General features: G+C 48.1%; 1 protein-coding gene across 9 annotated transcripts in view; it reads right to left on the reverse strand.

Annotated features, from left to right (window-relative positions):
- Positions 1-21,733, reverse strand: part of abi1a (abl-interactor 1a) — a 142,733-nt gene that overhangs the window by 95,913 nt on the left and 25,087 nt on the right. For all 9 annotated transcript variants that reach the window (XM_038798174.1, XM_038798172.1, XM_038798168.1 and 6 more), the window contains exon 2: positions 3,901-4,068. In XM_038798174.1, coding sequence (XP_038654102.1) covers positions 3,901-4,068 — 168 coding nt within the window. The remainder of the gene's footprint in view (positions 1-3,900; positions 4,069-21,733) is intronic.

The following is a 21,733-nucleotide window of genomic DNA, read 5'->3' on the forward strand; positions in this document are numbered from 1 at the left end:
GCAGTTGGGGGGCCTGTAATAAACGCCTAACATTATGTTGCCCCTTCCTGTTCCCAGACTGCCTCATTGTATGAGCCCTCCGGGGTATCCTCCCGCAGTACAGCTATAATATTATCCTTAACCAATAATGCTACTCCCCCACATCTTTTACCGTCTCTCCATCTCTCCTGCAGCATCGATATCCTCCAACCTTCAGGTGACAATCCTGCCCTTTCTTCAACCACGTTTCTGTAATAGCCACAACATCATAATTCTAAGTACTAATAGGTGCTCTAAGTTCATCTGCGTTACCTACTATACTTCTGGCATTGAAACAAATACACTTCAAACCACTGCATTTGAGCAGACAGGGTGATGTTGTTCTCTTATTTTTGTTCTGTTTTCCCCTTCAGTTATTACACCAAAGTGCTCTGGTTCCCACCTCCCTGCCATACTCGTTTAAATCCTCCCGAGTGACTCTAGCAAACCTGCCAGCCAAGATATTGGTTCCCCTCCAGCCGCCATTCTTTTTTTTTAAACTTTGAAACTTTCAATACCTGATTTTTGTTTCCCCCCAGTTTATGACTTTTTAAATACTGAAAATTAAAACAATTTCAGTTGAACATGCACAACCTTACATTTACACAGAAAACTTTAAATATATTCCCATTTCTTTAGAAATTTAAACAATAGAAAAATAACAATCTTGTTTTTACTTTACAAACTATGACTTTAAACAAGATGAAGTAACTTGTCAAACACATACAATGTCACAATATTTCTTACTGCTTCCACTGCATTGCACTATCCAGATACCCAAGTCATCTCCTTCTCCATTTTTACCAAAAGCACTTATTTCCTGGTTTCCAGAGACTCGCGACACAAAGTGATCACTGTGTAGGCTTCTTCCAGTGTCGGCCGTATTGACTGGCCTTGTTTGATCGGTATTCCTCGCTGACAAACCTGGCCTGGCTTCCCTCTCATTGTGCAGTAGCTGCGTAAACCCCAGGCACAGACTGCTGACCACTTCCCGGCCAGATCTTCACCTCAGGGGAGTGCAAGTGGATCTTGTGCCAGACATTGAACAGCTTGACCACGGAGCCGCAGGTCGCATACTGCCATCAGCGGCAGGGTACGAGTCGAGCAACGCATAGAGGACCAGCAGCAGAATGGAGCTCCGAGCTGAGGCCACTGCCATGATCATCGCACACCTACATGGACATCCATCAGCCCCTGTCCTACCCAGAGTGCACACGGTGACCAGCAGACCAAGTCCAGCCTTGCGCCACCCCGTCACCCTGATCTCAGTGACTGATTGAATTCCATAGCCACTAGACTTCAAAACCCATGGATTCTGATCACTGTAGATTCATAGGGAAATTAAACCAGATTAATACAATCACAACTTGTTTTTAAATCTTAACACTGATTTGGTTGCATCATGTTTATCTGTAAGGCTCAAAAACTGCATAGTCAATTCCAATCCCACAGAAACAAGTTATTAAACCAATTAAGTGCAATAAAACCAATTAAGTGCATTATTTTGTAAGTACAATTTGCAACAGCCTACTAAAATGGTCAGAAACTACAGTGAAGTCCGAATAATATGGCCATGTACAATTATAGCTTTATTCAGACTTTTATTAATCGTTAATGATCCATCCAAGAGAATTAAGTCATGGTGTAGGTCTTCCCCATCTTGTTTCACCGTTAACACAAAGAACTTAAAAGAATGGCAGAGCTTCATGAAAGTTCACCATGTTTATATGCTGGAAGCTCAGTGCAGTGAAAGAATACAAGCACAAAACTGAGCTTTAATCTTCACAGCATTAGCACGAACGATACTGCAGGGCATATCTATTTTACCTGCCAGGAAGATAACCTAATCACTTGAAACAAACATGATCGAAGTCAGAAAAAGAAACTGAGACCTACGTTGACAGAATCTAGTTGAACTTCGACGTTCTGAAACACGGAAAGTTAATTTTTTTAACAACTGTACATCTAGTAACCAATTTTTTCTTACTGAAATTCCTCACTTTCCTAACATGTTGATGCTTGCTGGTTTTACTTGGGCCAGTAGTCCAACACCACACCTATGTGACCATTCTTCACATACAGATCTATGTCATGTGCTACATACTAGGTCAATTTGAAGGGCAATATTGTAAAGCCCCATTTTGTTGCCACTAAAACTGTAACCACATGCATTTTCAACAAGTGTGATTGAATAGTTATAATAAATTCTGGTTTTTCTCCATTCCCAATTAAGAAATAAGCCAATTTTTCAAAGAGGGCCCCAATGCCAGATGGTACATTTGGTTACTCAGGAAATAAAATAAAACTTCAAAGATTAAGCAATACATTGATTACATTATATTAATTTTAAATTATTCAAGTAACCCAAAAAGCAAAGACTGATATAATCAGGCAAGAGTCTACAAGTAGTCAGGAACTTAAACAATACAAGTGTGCTCTGCTCCCAATATTACTGCATTCTGATTAGACTTAGTCAGAGACAGATCAAAAAGTACAGATTATCTGTACCTGCAAAGGGTTAAATTAACATTTGCATGCATGTCAAGTAGCAGGTGAATCATGAGGAAAGAAACGGGTGGGAGAGGAGTTTAAAGTCAGGTGCAAAATTAAATCATGGTACACATTTGGTGAAACACTACATATTGGTTACACATTCATAATTACACATTGCTTAGGCTACACCATACCAATTTATACGAATGAATGCTAAACATGCTAATTGGTTTCTCAACTTGGAAATTAGACATTGTTTTTTTTAAATCTAGTTACCTACACCCTTAAATACAATAAAAAATATTTTACAGTTGTCATGGGAGTGTCCCTTTAAGAAATGTTTTTGGCTCATCACATGGCTTCAGTGATGTCATTCTGTGGGTGGAGCTGGGCTGTTGCTCTGGGATTTGGTTTTACTTTCACTGAGTTTGAACTGGTTTTGTTCTGCACAAATTGAAAGAAGGTTTTTTTCCTATCTGCATTTTAAAAGCCGTTTCCAGACTGCTTGATAACTTGGAAAGAAATAACTGTTTTCTGGAAGAAATTCAAACCTGCTGTTTTGGAAAGGAAACAGGAGCATCCGTACCAGCTCTCGAGTGTGATGTGCTGGGCCATACCTTCGAAAAGGGTTTTCTGGTTTATGGGATCTTGTTATTAAATTGGAACAGCTAAAGGGGGAATTTATTAAGAGTTATACATAGAGTACAGTAGCTGCGTGGGGCATTTATGTTGGTAGCTGATGAAAATGCTTACTGTGTGTGTGCATAAAAATGTTCACTAAATTCCTAGAATTAAAACTTTGTTTTTGATTAAAAGCGCTTGTGGCCCGTGTTGAATAACACCCGAAAGACAGGCCCTTGTGCTCATTGTAACCAAAATCAATAAACAGTTGTAGGTCAGGTGAACTCCATGATATAGTTTGGAGTTTTCTAAACCCTGGCCCATAACACAGTCATAGATTGTCAGAGCAAGTCTTTGCCAGAGGGCCAGAAACAAACAAAATATCTGAATACTGCAAGAGACTACAGATATTCCATAACCTTGAAACTGTTTGCATAATTCTGTCACCTCATACCCCATGGAGAAGCATAATTTTATGTACTCATTTTCAAAACATGTTTGAACCAGGGCTTTGTTTTAGTATGTAACTTCCAGAAATCCATTGCTCATTAAAAATTACATGAAAACTTGACCTAACCTAATAACCTATTAATGTTTGCAACACAGTACTTTTAGAAAACAGAAATGTTTAAAACAACACAAGAAACTTGCGATTAAGTTCACTTCTGTGCTTTTAAGTTTATGATCCAACCACGATGAATCCATTAACAAAAAGATATGTGCATCATATCTTGCATGAAAGTTCACAATCTCAAAATGTCATTTTACCTGGGAGATATGGTTAATGGAAGACTCCATTCTCCGTAGCTGAGAGGCTTGAATATCCAACAACTGGAGCACATTGTTAGCCAAAGCATTTATCTGATAAGCAACGCTCGCAAGGGACTGGGTGGTGTATGCTTTTGTTTCCTCAAGGGCCTTTCTCTTGTCTTGGGCCTATAAAATAAAAATATTCATGGGATTAAATTTCTATAGCAGATGATAAATTAGCACGTTGCACTATTTTAAATTTAGAAACTTCAGCCAGTATGGCAGTGCCAATAACTCTACAAAACTGACTGCAACTGAATCATAAGCATTTAAACATTTAATAGAAACTGCATTGCTACTAGCTACTTGGGGAGAGGTCTGTCAAAGTAATAATATTAAACTGCGCAAATAAATCTCATTAAGCAATTTGTAAATTTGTGTTGAATGTATGAACTTTGAACAATTTCTCAGGTGGACAGAAAGTGTCGAGTAGGCTGGCTTTGAGGTTATAAACAGAACAGAATTAATATAATGCATTATCCTCGGGCAACAAGCCAGTTTCTAACAGAACCAAATGAGAGAAAGTAAATCAGCATTAAGTTGTCATCACAATAGCCCATGCTGAAGCAACACAATGTGCAACAATGAATTTGGAAGGAGACAGTAAATGTATCGTGCACTACAAGAATGATATTGGTTGAGAACCTTAACTGCAGCTCTTTGCAGTGAATAGCCATTGTAATTAAAGTTTACACTTCTCAAAATAAAATTTGCTATTTTTGTTAAATCATGATCAAGCCAGCTATGACTTGACTCTCAATGTTACTCTTAGCGCTTCTTCTGACATGAGCAAATTTGTGTATGCCTTATAGCAATTTGTGACCTGCAAGTGCAATAACATTAAAATTATCTTGTTGCATTTATTCAATGTAGACCAAAATGGGTTAAATTCAGCCAGTCTGTGAAGTTGCTTCTTTAGGAACAGATGCCATACCAACTGTTTTAATCAAGTTCCCTAACCAGTTCAATGCCCGACTGAAGAGCAAGTATAACTCCAGGATATTGCCCTCAAACTGTGCCAGCCAAATACATCCTGGCAAGATGCAACAAAGTGCTTCAGTACTGTTATGAAGTAGTGATTTACGCAGTTGCAGACCAACATATTAAATGGACTAAATGTCAAATGGATTCAAAACCATGAACGGGTACAAGAGTTATTTTCAACAATAAACAAACCCACAATTCAAGAGTCAATTAAAATACATGCAAACAATCTCAGACTGACATTCTACAAAAGACTAAAAAGAGTGGTATCTTAAAAGTACAGACAAACACAGAACTATGCAATGTTCTTCTTAAACCACAATGCATATCTGAGCATGCAGATAGGGCTGGTTTAGCTCACTTGGCTAAATCGCTGGCTTTTAAAGCAGAACCAAGGCAGGCCAGCAGCACGGTTCGATTCCCGTACCAGCCTCCCCGGACAGGCGCCAGAATGTGGCAACTAGGGGCTTTTCACAGTAACTTCATTGAAGCCTACTCGTGACAATAAGTGATTTTCATTTTTCAGATACTGAATCAAGACTTAACAATTTAGGAAACGGCACATTTCAGTCATCCCATCAGTCAGCTTTCAAGGTAGAACTGCTTGACCATGCTTCGGACCAGGTTTTAGGCAGCATTTCAGTGAGCCACCCATTGGAATAAACCAGAGGTGAACTGGAAAAATCAGGGACAAACGAAAGGGTAAAAAAATAGAGGAAATTCCAGGGGAATGCAGCATTGGGATAGAAAATTTACCCCACAGCAGTGGGTCATTCAACCCAGAGTCTAGCAAAATATATAAAGACAACCCCCACTTTCCAGTTCTTAGCACATAGCCCTGTAGGTTTGTTTTTCAAGTGCACACCCAATTTTGTTTTTGCTATGAAGACTTTGGCGTCCCAGACTCTCAGGCAACAGGGAATGTACACCCGCCACTTTCTGGGTCAATAAGTTCCTCCGCTCCTTGCTTCAACTCTTTGTCCAGGTATTTGAAGACTTTATCAAAGAAAATAGATTCCCAAGCACCGTTTCCCTCAATTTCACACACCTCAATTAAAATCTACCCTCAGCCTCCTCTTTTCCGAGGAAAAAAACCCCAAGCTTATTCAATCTTTCCTCAGCTAAAATTCCCCACTCCTAGCAATATCTTTGTATATCTCCTCTTTAAAAGGATCAGATTCTTCCTGAAATAGTGACTGGAACTGTAGTTCTAGGAGAGCATCTCTGCTTATATTCTATGCCTCAGCTAATAAAGGCACATTATCTAGCTCTCCTGCTACATTCAAGGATCTGTGGGAATATGCATTCCAAGGTCGCTCTGTTCCTCTTCCTGTTCATTTAAAGCTACAGCTGTGCCAGGGTTTAAACCCAGAACCATTGATGCACTTCACTGCGCTACGGCCCTGATACTTCCTCCCATTTTGTTTATTCCTTCCTCCCATTCTGTTTATTCCTTCGCCTTGTTTACCATCTCCACGACATGGATGAGTGTTCCTCGGGACTTTTTCCAATATTTTGTCCAGTTTGGCCAGTATTTACTTGGGCCACCTTTGCCTCTCTTTATAAACACTCGCACACTTAGCTGTGCTAAGTCTGCAGCCAGAGGGGTTTGGAAAATGCCGACTACTGATGAGGGGTCATCAGCAACCCGAAATATGAACTCTTTGCCACCTAATCCATCATGTATTTGCACCATTTTGTTTTCATTTCAGACTTGCAGCAGCTGCAGCACATTTCTTGTTATACTATTTGTTCCTTTGCTGCTCCAAGCAGCCTCCAAACCACTTGACCAGGGCATGGCGATTGATTCAGTTTCAAAGATTTCCTCTTGCACCATGTTGACCCCCCCCAATAAAATTTCACACTCCTTGACCATTGTCTGCATTGCTCCACTCATGAAGGCTAACACAAAGCATTCAATAAGAAATAGAGCCACACCTTCTCCTCCACACAGGTTACATTTTAGTCTTCAATCAGCAGTCCCTGTGGTGTAGGTGCACCCACGGGACTGTTGCTGCCCTGAACCGATGCAGTCCCTGTGGTGTAGGTGCATCCACAGTACTGTTAGGGAGGGAGTTCCAGGATTTTGACCCACTGACAGTGAAGGGACAGTGATCTATTTCCAAGTTAGGGCGATAAGTGGCTTGGCGGGGAATTTTCAAGTGGCGGTGATTCTGTTATGCTTCCTTTCATTATTCTCATCTGATCTTTTGTGGACTCAGCTCCACTTTCCCGCCCGAACACCATAATCCTTTATTGTTCAAAAAACTATTTATCCATGTTTACCTTGAAAGCATTTAATGAAGAAGCCTCAGCTGCTTTACTGGGCAGGGAATTGCAGAGATTGGAGCAGCCCCATTATACTCCCCACTGATATACTCAGCTCTGAAATGTACAATGATAGATCATCAGCAAACAAAGCCACCTGTGCTCCAATCCCGATCACTATCCGCTTCCACAACCCCCGAGCTCCTTAGTGCGATGGCCAAAGGCTCTACAGCCAGTGCAAACAGCAGAGCGGACATGGGTACCCCTGCCTTGTTCCCCGGTGCAGAGCAAAGTACCCCAATTCATATTGGTGCAAACACTCACTATCAGCTTCTTATACAACAGCCATACACACGCCGCAATCCTTGGTCCGAATTCCAAATCTTTCCAATACCGCGCATAAAATAACCCCACTCTAACCGATCAAACGCCTTCGCTGCGTCCAGTGCCACCACCACTTCAGTCTCCTTTCCCTCTGCTGGAGTCATGAACACAACCTTCTCACACTCGAACATTGCTGCCTTCCCTTCACAAGCCACATCTGATCCTCTCCTCTCACCATGCAGACACCCCTCAAACCTTGCTGCCGGAACCTTTGCCAATAACTTGGCATCTACATTCAATAAGGATATGGGCATTTACGTCCCACACTCCACCGGGTCCTCATCCTTCTTTAACAGCAAGGAAATTGAAGCCTGCCCCAACGTCTGTGGCAAGACCATCCCAATATTCGCATCCTCAAACACTCCCACCTTCAACGACACCAACTTATCCTTAAAAGTCGTAGACGATTGCACTGGAAGCCCATCCGGTCCCACCGCCTTCACCAACTGGATCCTCCCAATTGCCTCCTTCACCTCCTGCTCCCCCATCAGCCCCTCCAACCCTGCCGTCCTCTTCCCCCAACCTCGGGTTCTCCAATCTGTCCAGGAACTCCCCCATCTCCCAGTGGCTCCAAACTATATAACTTATTTTAGAACTCTTCAAATAACAGTGGCCACCACCAGCTTCTCTATCTTATCCCGCACATTAACCATCTTCCTTGCCGCTGCCTTCCTCCGGAGCTGGCCAGCCAACATACACCCTGACTTCTCCCAATGTTCATAGACCACCCCGTCCCCCCAACTAGTCGAACTTCGCCTGACTCTCCGTCCTCCTGGCCAAGAGAGCCAGACCTGGGTCTCCTGCTCACCACCTATCCACCTCCAGCATCTCTTCTTTCAATTTTTGGGGCTCCTCTCTCCTCAGTGTCTACCTTAGCCTTAAACGAAATCACCTCCCCGCTTACTACTGCCTTCAGAGCCTCCCAAACCACCAACTGCAACACTTGCCCAGTGCAATTAAACCCCACATATTCCTCAATCACCTTCTCAATCTTCCGGTCCTCTCAGAGACCCACGTCCATTCTTCGTCCTGGCCTCCGAAATCAATATTGCTGAGTACTCCAACCCTTTGACCCCAGCTAGTAATACCTTCCCCACCATAAAAGAAGTCTATTGTTGAATACACTTTACGTACCGGGGAGAAAAACGAATACTCCTGTTCCCGTGGGTGCAGGCACCTCCACGGGTCCAATTAGCTCTATCACTTACTGCTTATGCAAGTAGCTCAGTGTTTTAGCTTCACCAGGTGACACCTCAGATTTAGTATGGCTGGTACTGCTCCTGGCATGATCTCCTGCACTCCCATTGTACCAGGGAGAATCCCTTGGCTTGGTGATAATGGTAGAGTGGATGATATGCCAGACCATGAGGTTACAGATTGTAGTGAAGTATAATTCTGCTTCTGATGGCCTACAGTGCCTCATCACTACAAAGTCTGGAGTTGCTAGATCTGTTCAAAGGCATGATGGCAGTGCCACACAACACAATGGAGGATATCCTCAATATGAAGACAGGGTTTCCACAAGGACTGTGGTCACTCCTACTGGTACGGTCTGAACAAATGCAGCAGGCAGGTTGGTACGGTTACGATCAAGTATATTTTTCCCATCACTACCTGCAGCAAAACCAATCTAGCAGCTGTTCTTCAGAAGTCAGTTCGCCAAGTCTGTAGTGGTGCTACAAGACCACAAGACATAGGAGCAGAATCAGGCCACTCGGCCCATCGAGTCTGCTCTGCCATTCAATCATGGCTGATATTTTACCCAAAATGAATTGGGCACTTAAGACAGAGATAGCTAGGTTCTTGATTAATAAGGGGATCAGGCGTTATGGGGAGAAGACAGGAGAAGAGGCAGTGGCTGCTCATGAGGACCAGCTAACCGCGATGGCGGCGGATAAGAAACCACCAGAAAAGGCTGCAAGAGAAAGTGGAGGATCTGGAGAACAGGTCGCGCAGGCATAACCAGAGGAGCATTGGCCTCCCGGAGGGCAGCGAAGGATCGGATGCAGGGGCATATGTGGCCCGTATGTTCGAGAAACTGTTGGGGGAAGGTGTGTTTACTTGGCCCTTGAAGGTGGACAGGGCGCAGAGTGCCTCTGAGGAAGCTGCAGATGAATGAGCCACCAAGGGCAATGGCGCTATGAATACACTGGTTCCTGGATAAGGAACAGATCTGGAGGTGGGCCAGGCAGACGGGGAGCTGCAAATGGGAAGAAATGGGCTGCGCATTTACCAGGACTTGGATGCGGAACTGGCCAAAAGAAGGGCAAGCGTCACTAAAATTAAATTGTCCCTCTTCAAGAAGGGGGTGAAGTTCGGCATGTTGTACCCAGTTCGTTTGCGGGTTACTTACGAGGGTCAAGAACTTTATTTTGGATCGCCGGATGAGGTAATGAAAGTTAAGGATAGAGAACTGGCAGGTGATGGAGGCCATTGAACTTGGGGGAGAAAAGAGAGAGAGAAAAGAGAGAGAGAGAAAAATGATGCTTGGTGCCAGGGGCGGGGGCCACTAGACTAGCTGGGCGGGCTATCGCACAGGAGTGCGGGGGGGGGGGGGGGGGGGGGGGGGCGAGCAGGTGATCAGTTTGTTATGGGGGTTGGGATTGTCATTGTTAGTTGGGGGGGGGGGGTAGTTCTGCTGATAAGGAAGGGACTGGCGCTTGGAGACAAATTGGACGTCGAAGACAGTGGGTGCCTGAGGGCAGGCCTGTAGAGGTGCGGGACACGGGCTGGCCCAGGTTGGTCAGGATGGGGGGGGGGGCCACCAGGTTGACCACATGGAACATGAGAGGGCTGATTGGGGCGGTCAAGAGGATACATATTTATGCACCAAACTGGGACGACGCGGAGTTTGAGGCGGATGTTGGGGAAGATTCCAGACCTGGATTTGCACAAGTTGGGGGCCAGCAGCAGCGAAGCAGCTAGAAGGGGTTTATGGAGCAAATGGGGGGGGAAATGTCCGTGGAGGTTTGCATGACCAAGAGCGAAGGAGTTTTCTTTTTCTCCCATGTTCACAAAAAGTGTACTCCCGGATTGACTTTTTCGTTTTGAACAAGACTTTGCTGGCAGGAGTGGTGGATGCCAAGTATTCGGCGATTGTTGTGTCAGACCATGCCCCACACTGGGTGGATTTAAGGGTGAGCAAGGAAGGGGGGGGGGGTTCAGTGTCCGCAATGGAGATTGGATGTAGGACTGTTAGCGGATGAGGGGGTGTGCAGGATTATTTGGAGACAAATCACACGGGGGAAGTTTTGGAAGCAATGGTATGGGAGGCACTGAAGGCAGTGGTTAGTGGGGAGATAATTTCGATACAGGTTCACAGGGAGCAGGTGGAGCGGGTAGAGATGGGTAGGCTGGTTAGGGAGATACTCCAGGTGGATAGAACGTATTCTGAAGCCCCCGAGGCAGGGTTGCTGAAGGAGCGGCAGAAGCTACAGTTGGAGTTTGGTCTGTTATTCACAGGGAAGGCGGAGGGGCAATTGAGGAAGGCATGAGGGCATGAGGGGGGGGGGGAAAAACAAGGCAAGGATGTCCCCTCTCCCCGCTGTTGTTTGCCTTGGCTATAGATCCATTTGCGATGGTGCTGATAGCATCAAAGGACTGGAAGGGGCTAGTCTGGGGTGGAACACAGTCTCCCTATAGGCAGACTACCTCCTCCTATATATTTCTGACCCATTTTTGGGGGGGGGGGGGGGGGGGGGGGGGGATTATGCGGATCTTGAATTTGGCCGGTTCTCGGGGTACAAATTAAACATGGGTAAAAGCAAGGTTTTTGAGATCCAAGTTTGGGGGCATTGTAACGGCTCCTCTGCCGTTCTCGACGGCCCGGTGCTCCACAAGCCCAGTGGTAGTGGCAGCCCCAAGTGTCAGGAGGCAGTGGAAGAAGCATATGGGAGTGGAGGGAGCGTCGGTTTGGGCTACAATTCGTGGTCATCACCGGTTTTACCAGGGAGGACGGATGGGGGTTTCGGAGGTGAGCGAGAGCAGGGATTGAGAAGCTGGGGGACCTGTTTATTGATGGGAGCTTTCCCTGTTTGGAGGATATGGAAGTGCAGTTTGAATTACCGGGAGGTAATGAGTCTCGGTATCTGCAGGGGTATGGGTTAGTGACACGGTTGGATTTCTGAGGCTTGAGAAAACTAGGTTAGTCCCGAGAGGATCAACGTTAGGGTTTGCTCGGAGGTGGCAGATTTCTTCGGAGAAAATTAAACGGTTAGCAGATACAATGGGGAGTTAGGCTATTTTTGTCTAGCTTAGGCGGAAACAGTGGGAAATGGAGGGGTGCGTTACACACTGAATTATGTTTACATTTGTACTTGTTTGATGTCAAATGTTTGTTAAAAAAAAAAAGAAAACATGCCTCACCACCTCCTCTATCTTAAATGGTCAATCCGTATCCTCAGACTGTGACCCCTTATTCCGGACAATCACACCATCGAGAATATCCTTCTTGCATCTACCTGATCTAGTCCTGTTAGAATGTTACAGGTTTCTTCGAGACCCGATCCCCAGACATTCTTCTGAACTCCAGTGAATACAATCTGAACAGACTCAATCTCTTCTCCTCAATAAAAGTCGGTCCTGCCATCCCAGTAATCAGTCTAGTAAACCTTCACTGCACTCCTCTAGAGCAAGAACATCCTTCCTCCGATAAGGAGACCAAAACTGCACACAATATTCCAGGTGAGGCCTCACCAAGAGTACTTAAGCTCCTCTTGCTCAATATGGGAGCTCAGAGACATGGCTGAAGTCCCTGGCTCCTTCACATGCAGGAAGTGTGAACAGCTGCAGCTCGTTAGACCGCATGACAGCACTGGAGCTGCGGATGGACTCACTTTGGAGCAACCGCGATGCTGAGGAGGTAGTGGATAGCACGTTTCGTGAATTGGTCACACCACAGATTGCGATTGCTGAGGAAGAAAGGGAATGGGTGACCAAAAGGCAGAGAAAAATCAAGACGGCAGTGCAGTTGTCCCCTGCGGTCATCTCCCTCCAAAACAGGTATACCGTTTTGAATACTGTTGGGGGAGATGGCTCACAAGGTGAAGGCAGAAGTCGCCAGGTTCATGCCACCATGGCTGGCTCTGCTGTACAGAAGGGCAGGAAAAAGAGTGGTAGGGCTATAGTCATAGGGGATTCAATTGTAAGGGTTCTGTGGTCGAAAACGAGACTCCCGAATGGTATGTTGCCTCCCAGGTGCACGTGTAAGGGATGTCTCAGATCAGCTGCAGAACATTCTGAAGGGGGGAGGGTGAACAGCCAGTTGTTGTGGTGCATATAGGCACCACATGATATAGGTAAAAACAGGATGAGGTCCTACAAGCAGAATTTCGGGAGTTAGGAGCCAAGTTAAAAAGTCGGACCTCAGAGGTAGTAATCTCAGGATTGCTACCAGTGAAACGTGGTAGTCAGAGCAGAAATGAAAGAATAGGCAGGATGAATGTGGCTTCAGAGGGAGGGGTTCAGATTTTGGGACATTGGAACCGGTTCTGAGGGAGGTGGGACTACTACAAATTGGACCGGTCTACACCTGGGCCGGACTGGAACCAATGTCCTTGGGGTGCTTTTGCTAACGCTGTTGGGCAGGGTTTAAACTAATGTGGCATGGTGATGGGAACCAAATGAGGAGGTTCGTGGACAGTAAGGAGGTAGTACCTGGGAGTATGATGTTATTGCTATTACTGAGACTTGGTTGAGGGAAGGGCATGGTTGACAACTAAATATCCCAGGATATCGATGCTTCAGGCGGGATAGAGAGGGAGGCAAAAGGGCTGGAGGAGTTGCTTTACTGGTCAGAGAGGATATCACAGCTGTGCTGAAGGAGGACACTATGGAGGACTTTTTTTTTTAAATAAACAATTTTATTGAGGTAGTTTTTGGCTTTGTAAACAGTTACAGACATCAACAGAAAGAAAGCAAAAAAGGCAAAAATGTGCAAACATCCACGTACTTTCAATACTTCAATCATAACATACTGCACAAGCCCGCTCCTCTCCCACCGGTACTACCCGCCATTTTATCCCTTCTACTCTACTCTACTCTCTCCTCTTCCCCCCCCCCCCCCACCCCCCCCAACCCCCTGCTGACGCTCACTCTCCTGCAAAGAAGTCAATAAATGGTTGCCACCTCCGGGCGAACCCCTGTACAGATCCCCTCAAGGCGAACTTAATTTTTTCCATACCCAGGAAACTCGACATGTCCGCAAGCCACCACTCAGTCTTCGGGGGCTTTGAGTCCCTCCACTCCAATAGTATTCGTCGCCGGGCTATCAGGGAAGCAAAGGCCAAAACATCGGCCTCTTTCGCCCCCTGGACTCCCGGGTCTTCCGAAACCCCAAAAATTGCCACCCCTGACCCAACGCCACCCTTGTTTTTAGCACCCGGGACATGATGCCCGCAAATCCATCCCAGTACCCCCTAAGCTTAGGGCATGCCCAAAACATGTGAACGTGGTTCGCTGGTCCTCCCGCGCACCTAGCGCATTCGTCCTCTATCCCAAAGAATTTGCTCATCCGAGCCACCGTCATGTGGGCCCGGTGAACGACCTTAAATTGAATCAGCCCGAGCCTGGCACATGTCGCGGTCAAATTTACCCTACTCAGGGCCTCTGCCCACAGCCCGTCCTCCATTTCCCCGCCTAGCTCCTCCTCCCATTTAAGTTTCAGTTCCTCTGTCTGGGACCCTTCTTCCCTCATGAGCACCTTATAAATATCAGAGAATCTACCCTCCCCTTCTTCGCCCCTAGAGACTATTCTGTCTTGGATCCCCATTGGCGGGAGGCGTGGGAAAGATGGGACCTGTCTACGAACAAAGTCCCGCAACTGTAGGTACCCAAAATTATTTCCCCTTACCAGCCCAAATTTCTCCTCCAAGCTCCTCAAACTCGCAAAGCTCCCTTCCAGGAACATATCGCCCACCCTTCCCAACCCCGCCCGCTGCCATACTCAAAACCCCCCATCCATACTCCCGGGGGCAAACTGATGGTTGTCGCAGATTGGCGCCCAACCCGACACCCCCGTCTCCCCTACATGCCCCCTCCACTGGCCCCATATCCACAGGGTCGCCACCACTACCGGGCTGGTGGAGTACCTGACCGGCAGCAGCGGTAGAGGAGCCGTGACCAGGGCTGCCAAGCTGGAGCCCCTGCACGAAGCCGCCTCCACCCGCTCTAAGATAGGCCCCGTACCCACCATCCACTTCCTTATCATAGCGATGTTGGCCGCCCAGTAATAATTAATCAGACTCGGCAAAGCCAGCCCTCCCTCGCTGCGGTTCCTCTCCAGCATCGCCTTCTTCACCTGCGGGGATTTTCCCGCCCAGACAAAGCTCATGATCATCCTGTTAACTCTTTTGAAGGAGGACTGTGGGACAAAGATCGGGAGGCACTGAAAAATAAACAAATCTAGGGAGGATTGTCATCTTTACAGTCTGCACCCTCCCTGCCAGCGACAGCGGGAGTGCATCCCATCTCCGAAACTCTCCCTTCATTTGCTCCACCACCCTGGCCAAATTTAACTTATGCAGCCTGCCCCAGTCTCATGCCACCTGGATTCCCAAATACCGGAAATTTTCCTCAACCAGCCTAAACGGTAGCCCTCTCAATCTGTTCTCCTGGCCCCTTGCCTGCACCACAAACATTTCACACTTGACCGTATTTAATTTGTATCCTGAAAACTGGCCAAACTTCCTCAACATTCCCAGTATACTTCCCATCCGGCCACTGGGTTCGACACGTACAGGAGCAGGTCGTCTGCGTAAAGAGACACCCTATGTTCTACCCCGCCCCTCACCATCCCCTCCCATCCCTCTGCGGCTCTCAGCGCAATCACCAGCGGCTCTATGGCCAGCGCAAACAGCAGCGGGGAGAGCAGGCAGTCCTGTCTGGTCCCTCGGTACAGCCTAAAGTACTCCGACACTTCTCTGTTAGTCCTGACGCTGGCCCTCGGGGCCTGATATAATAATTTGATCCAATCCACCAGTCCCTCCCCAAACCCAAACCGTCCGAGCACCTCCCATAGATAGTCCCACTCCACCCGGTCAAAGGCCTTCTCGGCGCCCATCGCCACCACTACCTCCACCTCCCTGCCCGCCGGGGGCATCATCATCACATTAAGTCATCTTCTCAGGTTGGCCGCCAGCTGCCTACCTTTCACGAACCCAGTTTGGTCCTCCCCAATCACCTCCGGTACGCAGTCCTCCATTCTAACCGCCAGTACCTTTGCCAGGAGCTTGGCGTCAACATTAATCAGGGAGATTGGCCTGTAGGACCCACACGCCTCCAGGTCTTTACCCCGCTTCAATATCAGTGATATAGTGGCTTGCGACATTGTCGGCGGCAGGGTCCCTCTGTCCCTTGCCTCATTGAAAACCCTCGCCAAGACCGGGCCCATCAGCTCAGAAAACTTCCTATAGAACTCTACTGGGTATCCATCCGGCCCCGGGGCTTTCCCCGACTGCATGGCCTTTAGGCCCCCCAATACCTCCTCCACTCTAATCAGGGTCCCCAGCTCATCCACTCGCCTACTGTTGGGAATGTTAACCCGTCCAGAAACCTTTTCATCTCCTCCGGTTCTTCCGGCAGCTCCGAAGTATACAGCTTGCGAAAGAAGTCCCGGAATACCTTATTCAATCCTGCCGGGTCCTCCGCTTTGCGCCCCTCCCCATCCATCAGTCTACCTATTTCCCTGGCCGCCTCCCTCCTCCTGAGTTGCTGCGCTAACAGTCTGCTAGCCTTTTCCCCATACTCGTACACCACTCCCCTCGCCTTCCCAAGCTGTTCCACAGCCCTACTCGTGGATAGTGCCCCCAGTTCCGCCTGTAGTCTCTGCCTCTCCCCGAGTAAAACCTCCCCTGGGGACTCCGCGTGCTCTTCATCTATCCGACCCATTTCCCTGACCAATCTATCCATCTCTGCCCTGTCTGCCTTGGCTCTGTGGGCCCCAATTGAAATCAGCTCCCCCCCGCACTACTCCCTTTAGTGCCTCCCACAGGGTCACCACTGAGACCTCCCCCGTGTCATTCACCTGCAGGAAATTTTGCATACACCTCCGAAGCCTCTCACAGATCCCCTCCTCCGACAGCAGTCCCACGTCTAGCCTCCATTGCGGGCGTTGATAGCTCGCCCCCCCCGATCTGCAGGTCTACCCAGTGCGGGGCATGGTCTGAGATACTAATTGCCGAATATTCCGTGTCCTTCACTTCCCCTATACAATCCCTGCTTAGTACGAAGAAATCTATCCTAGAATATACTTTATGGACGTGCGAGTAAAAAGAGTAGCCCCTTCCTGTCGGCTGTCTGGCTCTCCAGGGGTCCACTGCCCCCATTTGCTCCATAAACCCTTTCAGCTCCCTTGTCATTGCTGGGAGTCTACCCGTTCTGATACACGACCGATCCAAAGCCAGGTCAAGGGCCATGTTAAGGTCCCCCCCATTATTAGCCTGTGAGAATCCAAGTCCGGGATCTTCCCCAGCACTCTTTTAACGAAGTCCACGTCATCCCAGTTCGGGGCATATATATTCACCAGCACCACTCTTCTCCCCTCCAGTCTGCCCCGTACCATCGGGTATCTGCCCCCCCCTGTCTGCGGATATGCCCTCTGCCTCAAATTGCACGCGCTTGTTGATCATGATTGCCACCCCTCTGGACTGCGAGTCCAAGTCCGAGTGGAAGACCTTGCTAACCCAGCCCTTCCTTAGCCTGGTCTGGTCAGAAACTTTCAGATGTGTCTCCTGCAACATAATTACGTCCGCCCTCAGAGCCCGCAAGTGCGCAAACACACGCCCCCTCTTAACCAGCCCATTCAGTCCCCTGACGTTCCAAGTGATCAGCCTGGTTGGGGGGCACAATCCACGCCCCCGATCAGCCATAGCCTTTCTCGCGCCGGCCCCGGGCGTCGCGCCATTCCTGGCCCGCCTGTTGGCTGCCTCCACCCTCGACCTCCTTTCCAGTGCCTATTTCAAGTCCCTCCCACGTCAGCAGAACAACAACACCCCCCCCCCCTTAACAACATCCCCCGATACCCCCACCCCTGCCATCCACTGGCTGTGATCTCCCCACCCCCTACCTGACTCCCTTGACTAGCCAATCTGCTAGCCCGGTGACTCAACACTCCGGCGCCTTCCTGTCTCATTCCCATTGTTTCCCCTTCCTCTTCCCCACTCCCCGGCGCCCCATTCCCCTCTCCAACCCACTGGAGCAAACTCACTGGCACAGGAAGGCATGGACATCACCAAAACAAAAAAAAAAAGCCCCAAGAAAAACGCCCCCAACCCACATCCTTGGCCCCCCTTGCTGACCGGCCCCCCTTCGTTACCGTGCCGGCTCCAGTGTCCTCCGCAAGCTGCACAAAAAGTACAAATCCACCCAAAAAGGAAAAAAAACAGAAAAAAAGAGGAAAAAACAAAAACATAAGAGAAAAAACAAACAATAAAAAAAACCCCAAACCAATGTCCATGAAAAAAGGAAAAAGTCCCAAATGTTCCGCTTGGCACCTTTGACCCAGCACACCGTTGAACAGCAGTCCAGGCCCCTTCGGCGTACCTTCCTACGGTAGTCCTCGGGCCCTAATTCGCATCCGTGGGGCCTCTTTTTGGGACCAGCCCCTGATCCCTCGCAAAGTCCATCACTTCTTCAGGCTCGGAGAAGTAGTGGTGTTGACCCTGGTGCGTGACCCATAGGCGAGCCGGGAACAGCAGACCAAACTTCACGTGCTTCTTGAACAGCACCTCCTCGACATTCTTAAAGGCTGCTCGCCGCCGAGCCACCTCCTGGCTTAGGTCCTGGTAAATGCGGAGGACATTGTTGTTCCACGTGCTGCTCCTAGCGCTCTTTGCCCACCGCAGCACCCGCTCCTTGTCCACGAACCTGTGGAACCTAATCACCATCGGGCGGGGGGGACCGCCCGGCCGCCCCTGCCTCGCCTACACTCTGTATGCCCCCTCCAGCTCCGGCGGTCGCGGAAAGGCTTTGGCCCCCATCAGCTGCATCAATAGGTCTGCTACAAACGCTGCAGCATCAGCTCCCTCAGCCCCCTCCGGGAGACCGACCATCCTCAGGTTGTTCCTGCGGGCTCTATTCTCCAGCTCCTCCCCTCTGTCCAGCAGTCTTCTCTGCCGCTCCTTCAGCCCGTCAACTTGTAGCGCCACAACCGTCTGCGCATCCGCCTGCTCCTCCACCGCCTCTCCCAGCTCCTTAACTTTAACATCTTGCGCATCCAGCCTCTGGTTCAGCTGATCCACTGCTTTCTGGATTGGGTCCAAGCTGTCCCGCTTCAGCGCTTCAAAACTGGACTTTATTACCTGGAGCATGTTATCCAGCGCCTGCTGGATTGCCGAGTCCGGGGTCCGTGTGTCCGCCATCTTAGGTTCCAGGTAAGTTTCTTCAGGTCCTTGTCTCTGTCCCTTTTTCTCTCTTTTCTTCTGCCTCCTGGACTCCCGCTGTTCCATGTGCCGCAGCCCGCCCCTCAGCACTTCGCTGCCGCCTTCCTTCAGCTCTGTGGTCCCGCTATCGCGGGGAATCAGCACCTAAACGCCCGCCGGAGTGAGAGCCCGCCGAATGTGCGGCTCACTCGGACATCGCCGCCACCGGAAGTCCACTATGGAGGACTTGAGCAGTGAGGCGATATGGGCAGAGCTCAGAAATAAAAAGGGTGCGGTAACAATGTTGGGGCTGTACTACAGACCTCCCAACAGCAAGTGTGAGATAGAGGTACAAATATGTAAACAGATTATGGAAATATGTAGGAGCAACAGGGTGGTGGTGATAGGAGATTTTAATTTTCCCAACATAGACTGGGATACACTCAAGTGTCAGAGGTCTAGATGGAGCAGAATTCGTAAGGAGCATCCAGGAGGGTTTTCTGGAGCAGTATGTAAATAGTCCAACTCGGGAAGAGGCCATACTGGACCTGGTGTTGGGGAATGAGCCCGGTCAGGTGGTTGAAGTTTCAGTCAGGGATTACTTTGGGAATAGTGATCACAATTCCGTGAGTTTGAAAATACTCATGGACAAAGACGAGAGTGGTCCCAAAGGAAGAGTGCTAAAGCTGGGCAATGTGGATTGGGAGCAGCTGTTTGAAGGTAAATCCACATTTGATATGTGGGAGGCTTTTAAAGAGAGGTTGATTAGAGTGCAGGACAGACATGTCCCTGCGAAAATGAGGGATAGAAATGGCAAGATTAGGGAACCATGGATAACGGGTGGAATTGTGAGACTAGTTAAAATGAAAAAGGAAGCAGACACAAGGTCTAGGCTACTGAAGATAGACGAAGCTTTGGAAGAATATCGGGAATGTAGGACCAATCTGAAACGAGGAATCAAGAGGGCTAAAAGGGGTCATGAAATATCTTTAGCAAACAGGGTTAAGGAAAATCCCAAAGCCTTTTATTAATATATAAGGAGCAAGAGGGTAACTAGAGAAAGGGTTGGCCCACTCAAGGACAAAGGAAGAAAGTTATGCGTGGAGTCAGAGAAAATGGGTGAGATTCTTAACGAGTACTTTGCATCGGTATTCACCAACATGACGGGGGACATGACGGATGTTGAGGTTAGGGATAGATGTTTGATTACTCTAGGTCAAGTCGGCATAAGGAGGGAGAATGTGTTGGATATTCTAAAAGGCATTAAGGTGGACAAGTCCCCAAGTCCAGATGGGATCTATCCCAGGTTACTGAGGGAAGTGAGAGGGGAAATAGCTGGGGCCTTAACAGATAACTTTGCAGCATCGTTGAACACGGGTGAGGTACCGGAGGACTGAAGAATTGCTAATGTTGTCTCCTTGTTTAAGAAAGGTAGCAGGGATAATCCAGATAATTATAGACCGGTGAGCCCGACGTCAGTGGTAGGCAAGCTGCTGGAGAAGATACTGAGGGATAGGATCTATTCTCATTTGGAAGAAAATGGGCTTATCAGTGATAGGCAACATGGTTTTATGCAGGGAAGGTCATGTCTTACCAACTGAATAGAATTATTTGAGGAAGTGCCAACGGTGATTGATGAGGGAAGGGCTGTAGATGTGATATACATGGATTCAGTAAGGCATTTGATAAGGTTACCCATGGTAGGCTGATGGAGAAAGTGAAGTCTCATGGGGTCCAGGGTGTACTAGCTAGGTGGTCTGATTAGCAAGTTTGCAGATGACACTAAGATTGGTGGAGTAGCAGATAGTGAAGGAGACTGTCAGAGAATATAGATAGATTGGAGAGTTGGGCAGAGAAATGGCAGATGGAATTCAATCCGGGCAAATGCGAGGTGATGCATTTTGGAAGATCCAATTCAAGAGCGAACTATACGGTAAATGAAAAAGCCCTGGGGAAAATTGATGTACAGAGATCTGGGTTTTCGGGTCCATTGTACCCTGAAGGTGGCCGCGCAGGTCGATAGAGTGGTCAAGAAGGCATACGGCATGTTTTTCTTCATCGGAAGCGGTATGGAGTACAAGAATCAGCAGGTCATGTTACAGTTGTTTAAGACTTTGGTTCGGACACATTTGGACTGCGTACAGTTCTGGTCGCCACATCTCCAAAGCATCCACATCCTTTTGGTAAAGGTGCAGAGGAGGTTCACCAGGATATTGCCTGGTATGGAGGGTGCTAGCTGTGAAGAGAGGTTGAGTAGATTGGGATTATTTTCATTGGAAAGATGGAGGTTGAGGGGGGGCCTCATTGAGATCCACAAAATCATGAGGCATAGACAGGGTGGATAGCAAGAAGCTCTTCTCTTTCCCTCCCCCCCCCCCCCCCCCCCCACCCAGGGGGGGCTCAATTACTGGGGGTCACGAGTTCAACGTGAGAGGGGAATAGTTTCAGGGAGATATGCTTGTAAAGTTCTTTACGCAGAGGGTGGTGGGTGCTTGGAACGCATGGCCGGTAGAGGTGGTAAAGGCGGGCACGATAGCATCATTTAAGATGTATCTAGACAGTTTTAGATAGAGGATCTGGATCGGCGCAGGCTTGGAGGGCCAAAGGGCCTATTCCTGTGCTGTAATTTTTCTTTTCTTTCTTTTCTTAAGAGATGGTCACATTGCTGTGGATCTGGAGTTACACATTGGCCAGACCAGAAACAAAGATCAGATTTACCTCGCTCAAAGATATTATATACAAGGGCAGGAAAGTGGAGTTGTAGCCAAAATCAAACTCAGCCAAGATCATATTATACA

This window comes from Scyliorhinus canicula, chromosome 5, assembly GCF_902713615.1.
Source record: "Scyliorhinus canicula chromosome 5, sScyCan1.1, whole genome shotgun sequence".
Lineage (NCBI taxonomy): Eukaryota > Metazoa > Chordata > Chondrichthyes > Carcharhiniformes > Scyliorhinidae > Scyliorhinus > Scyliorhinus canicula.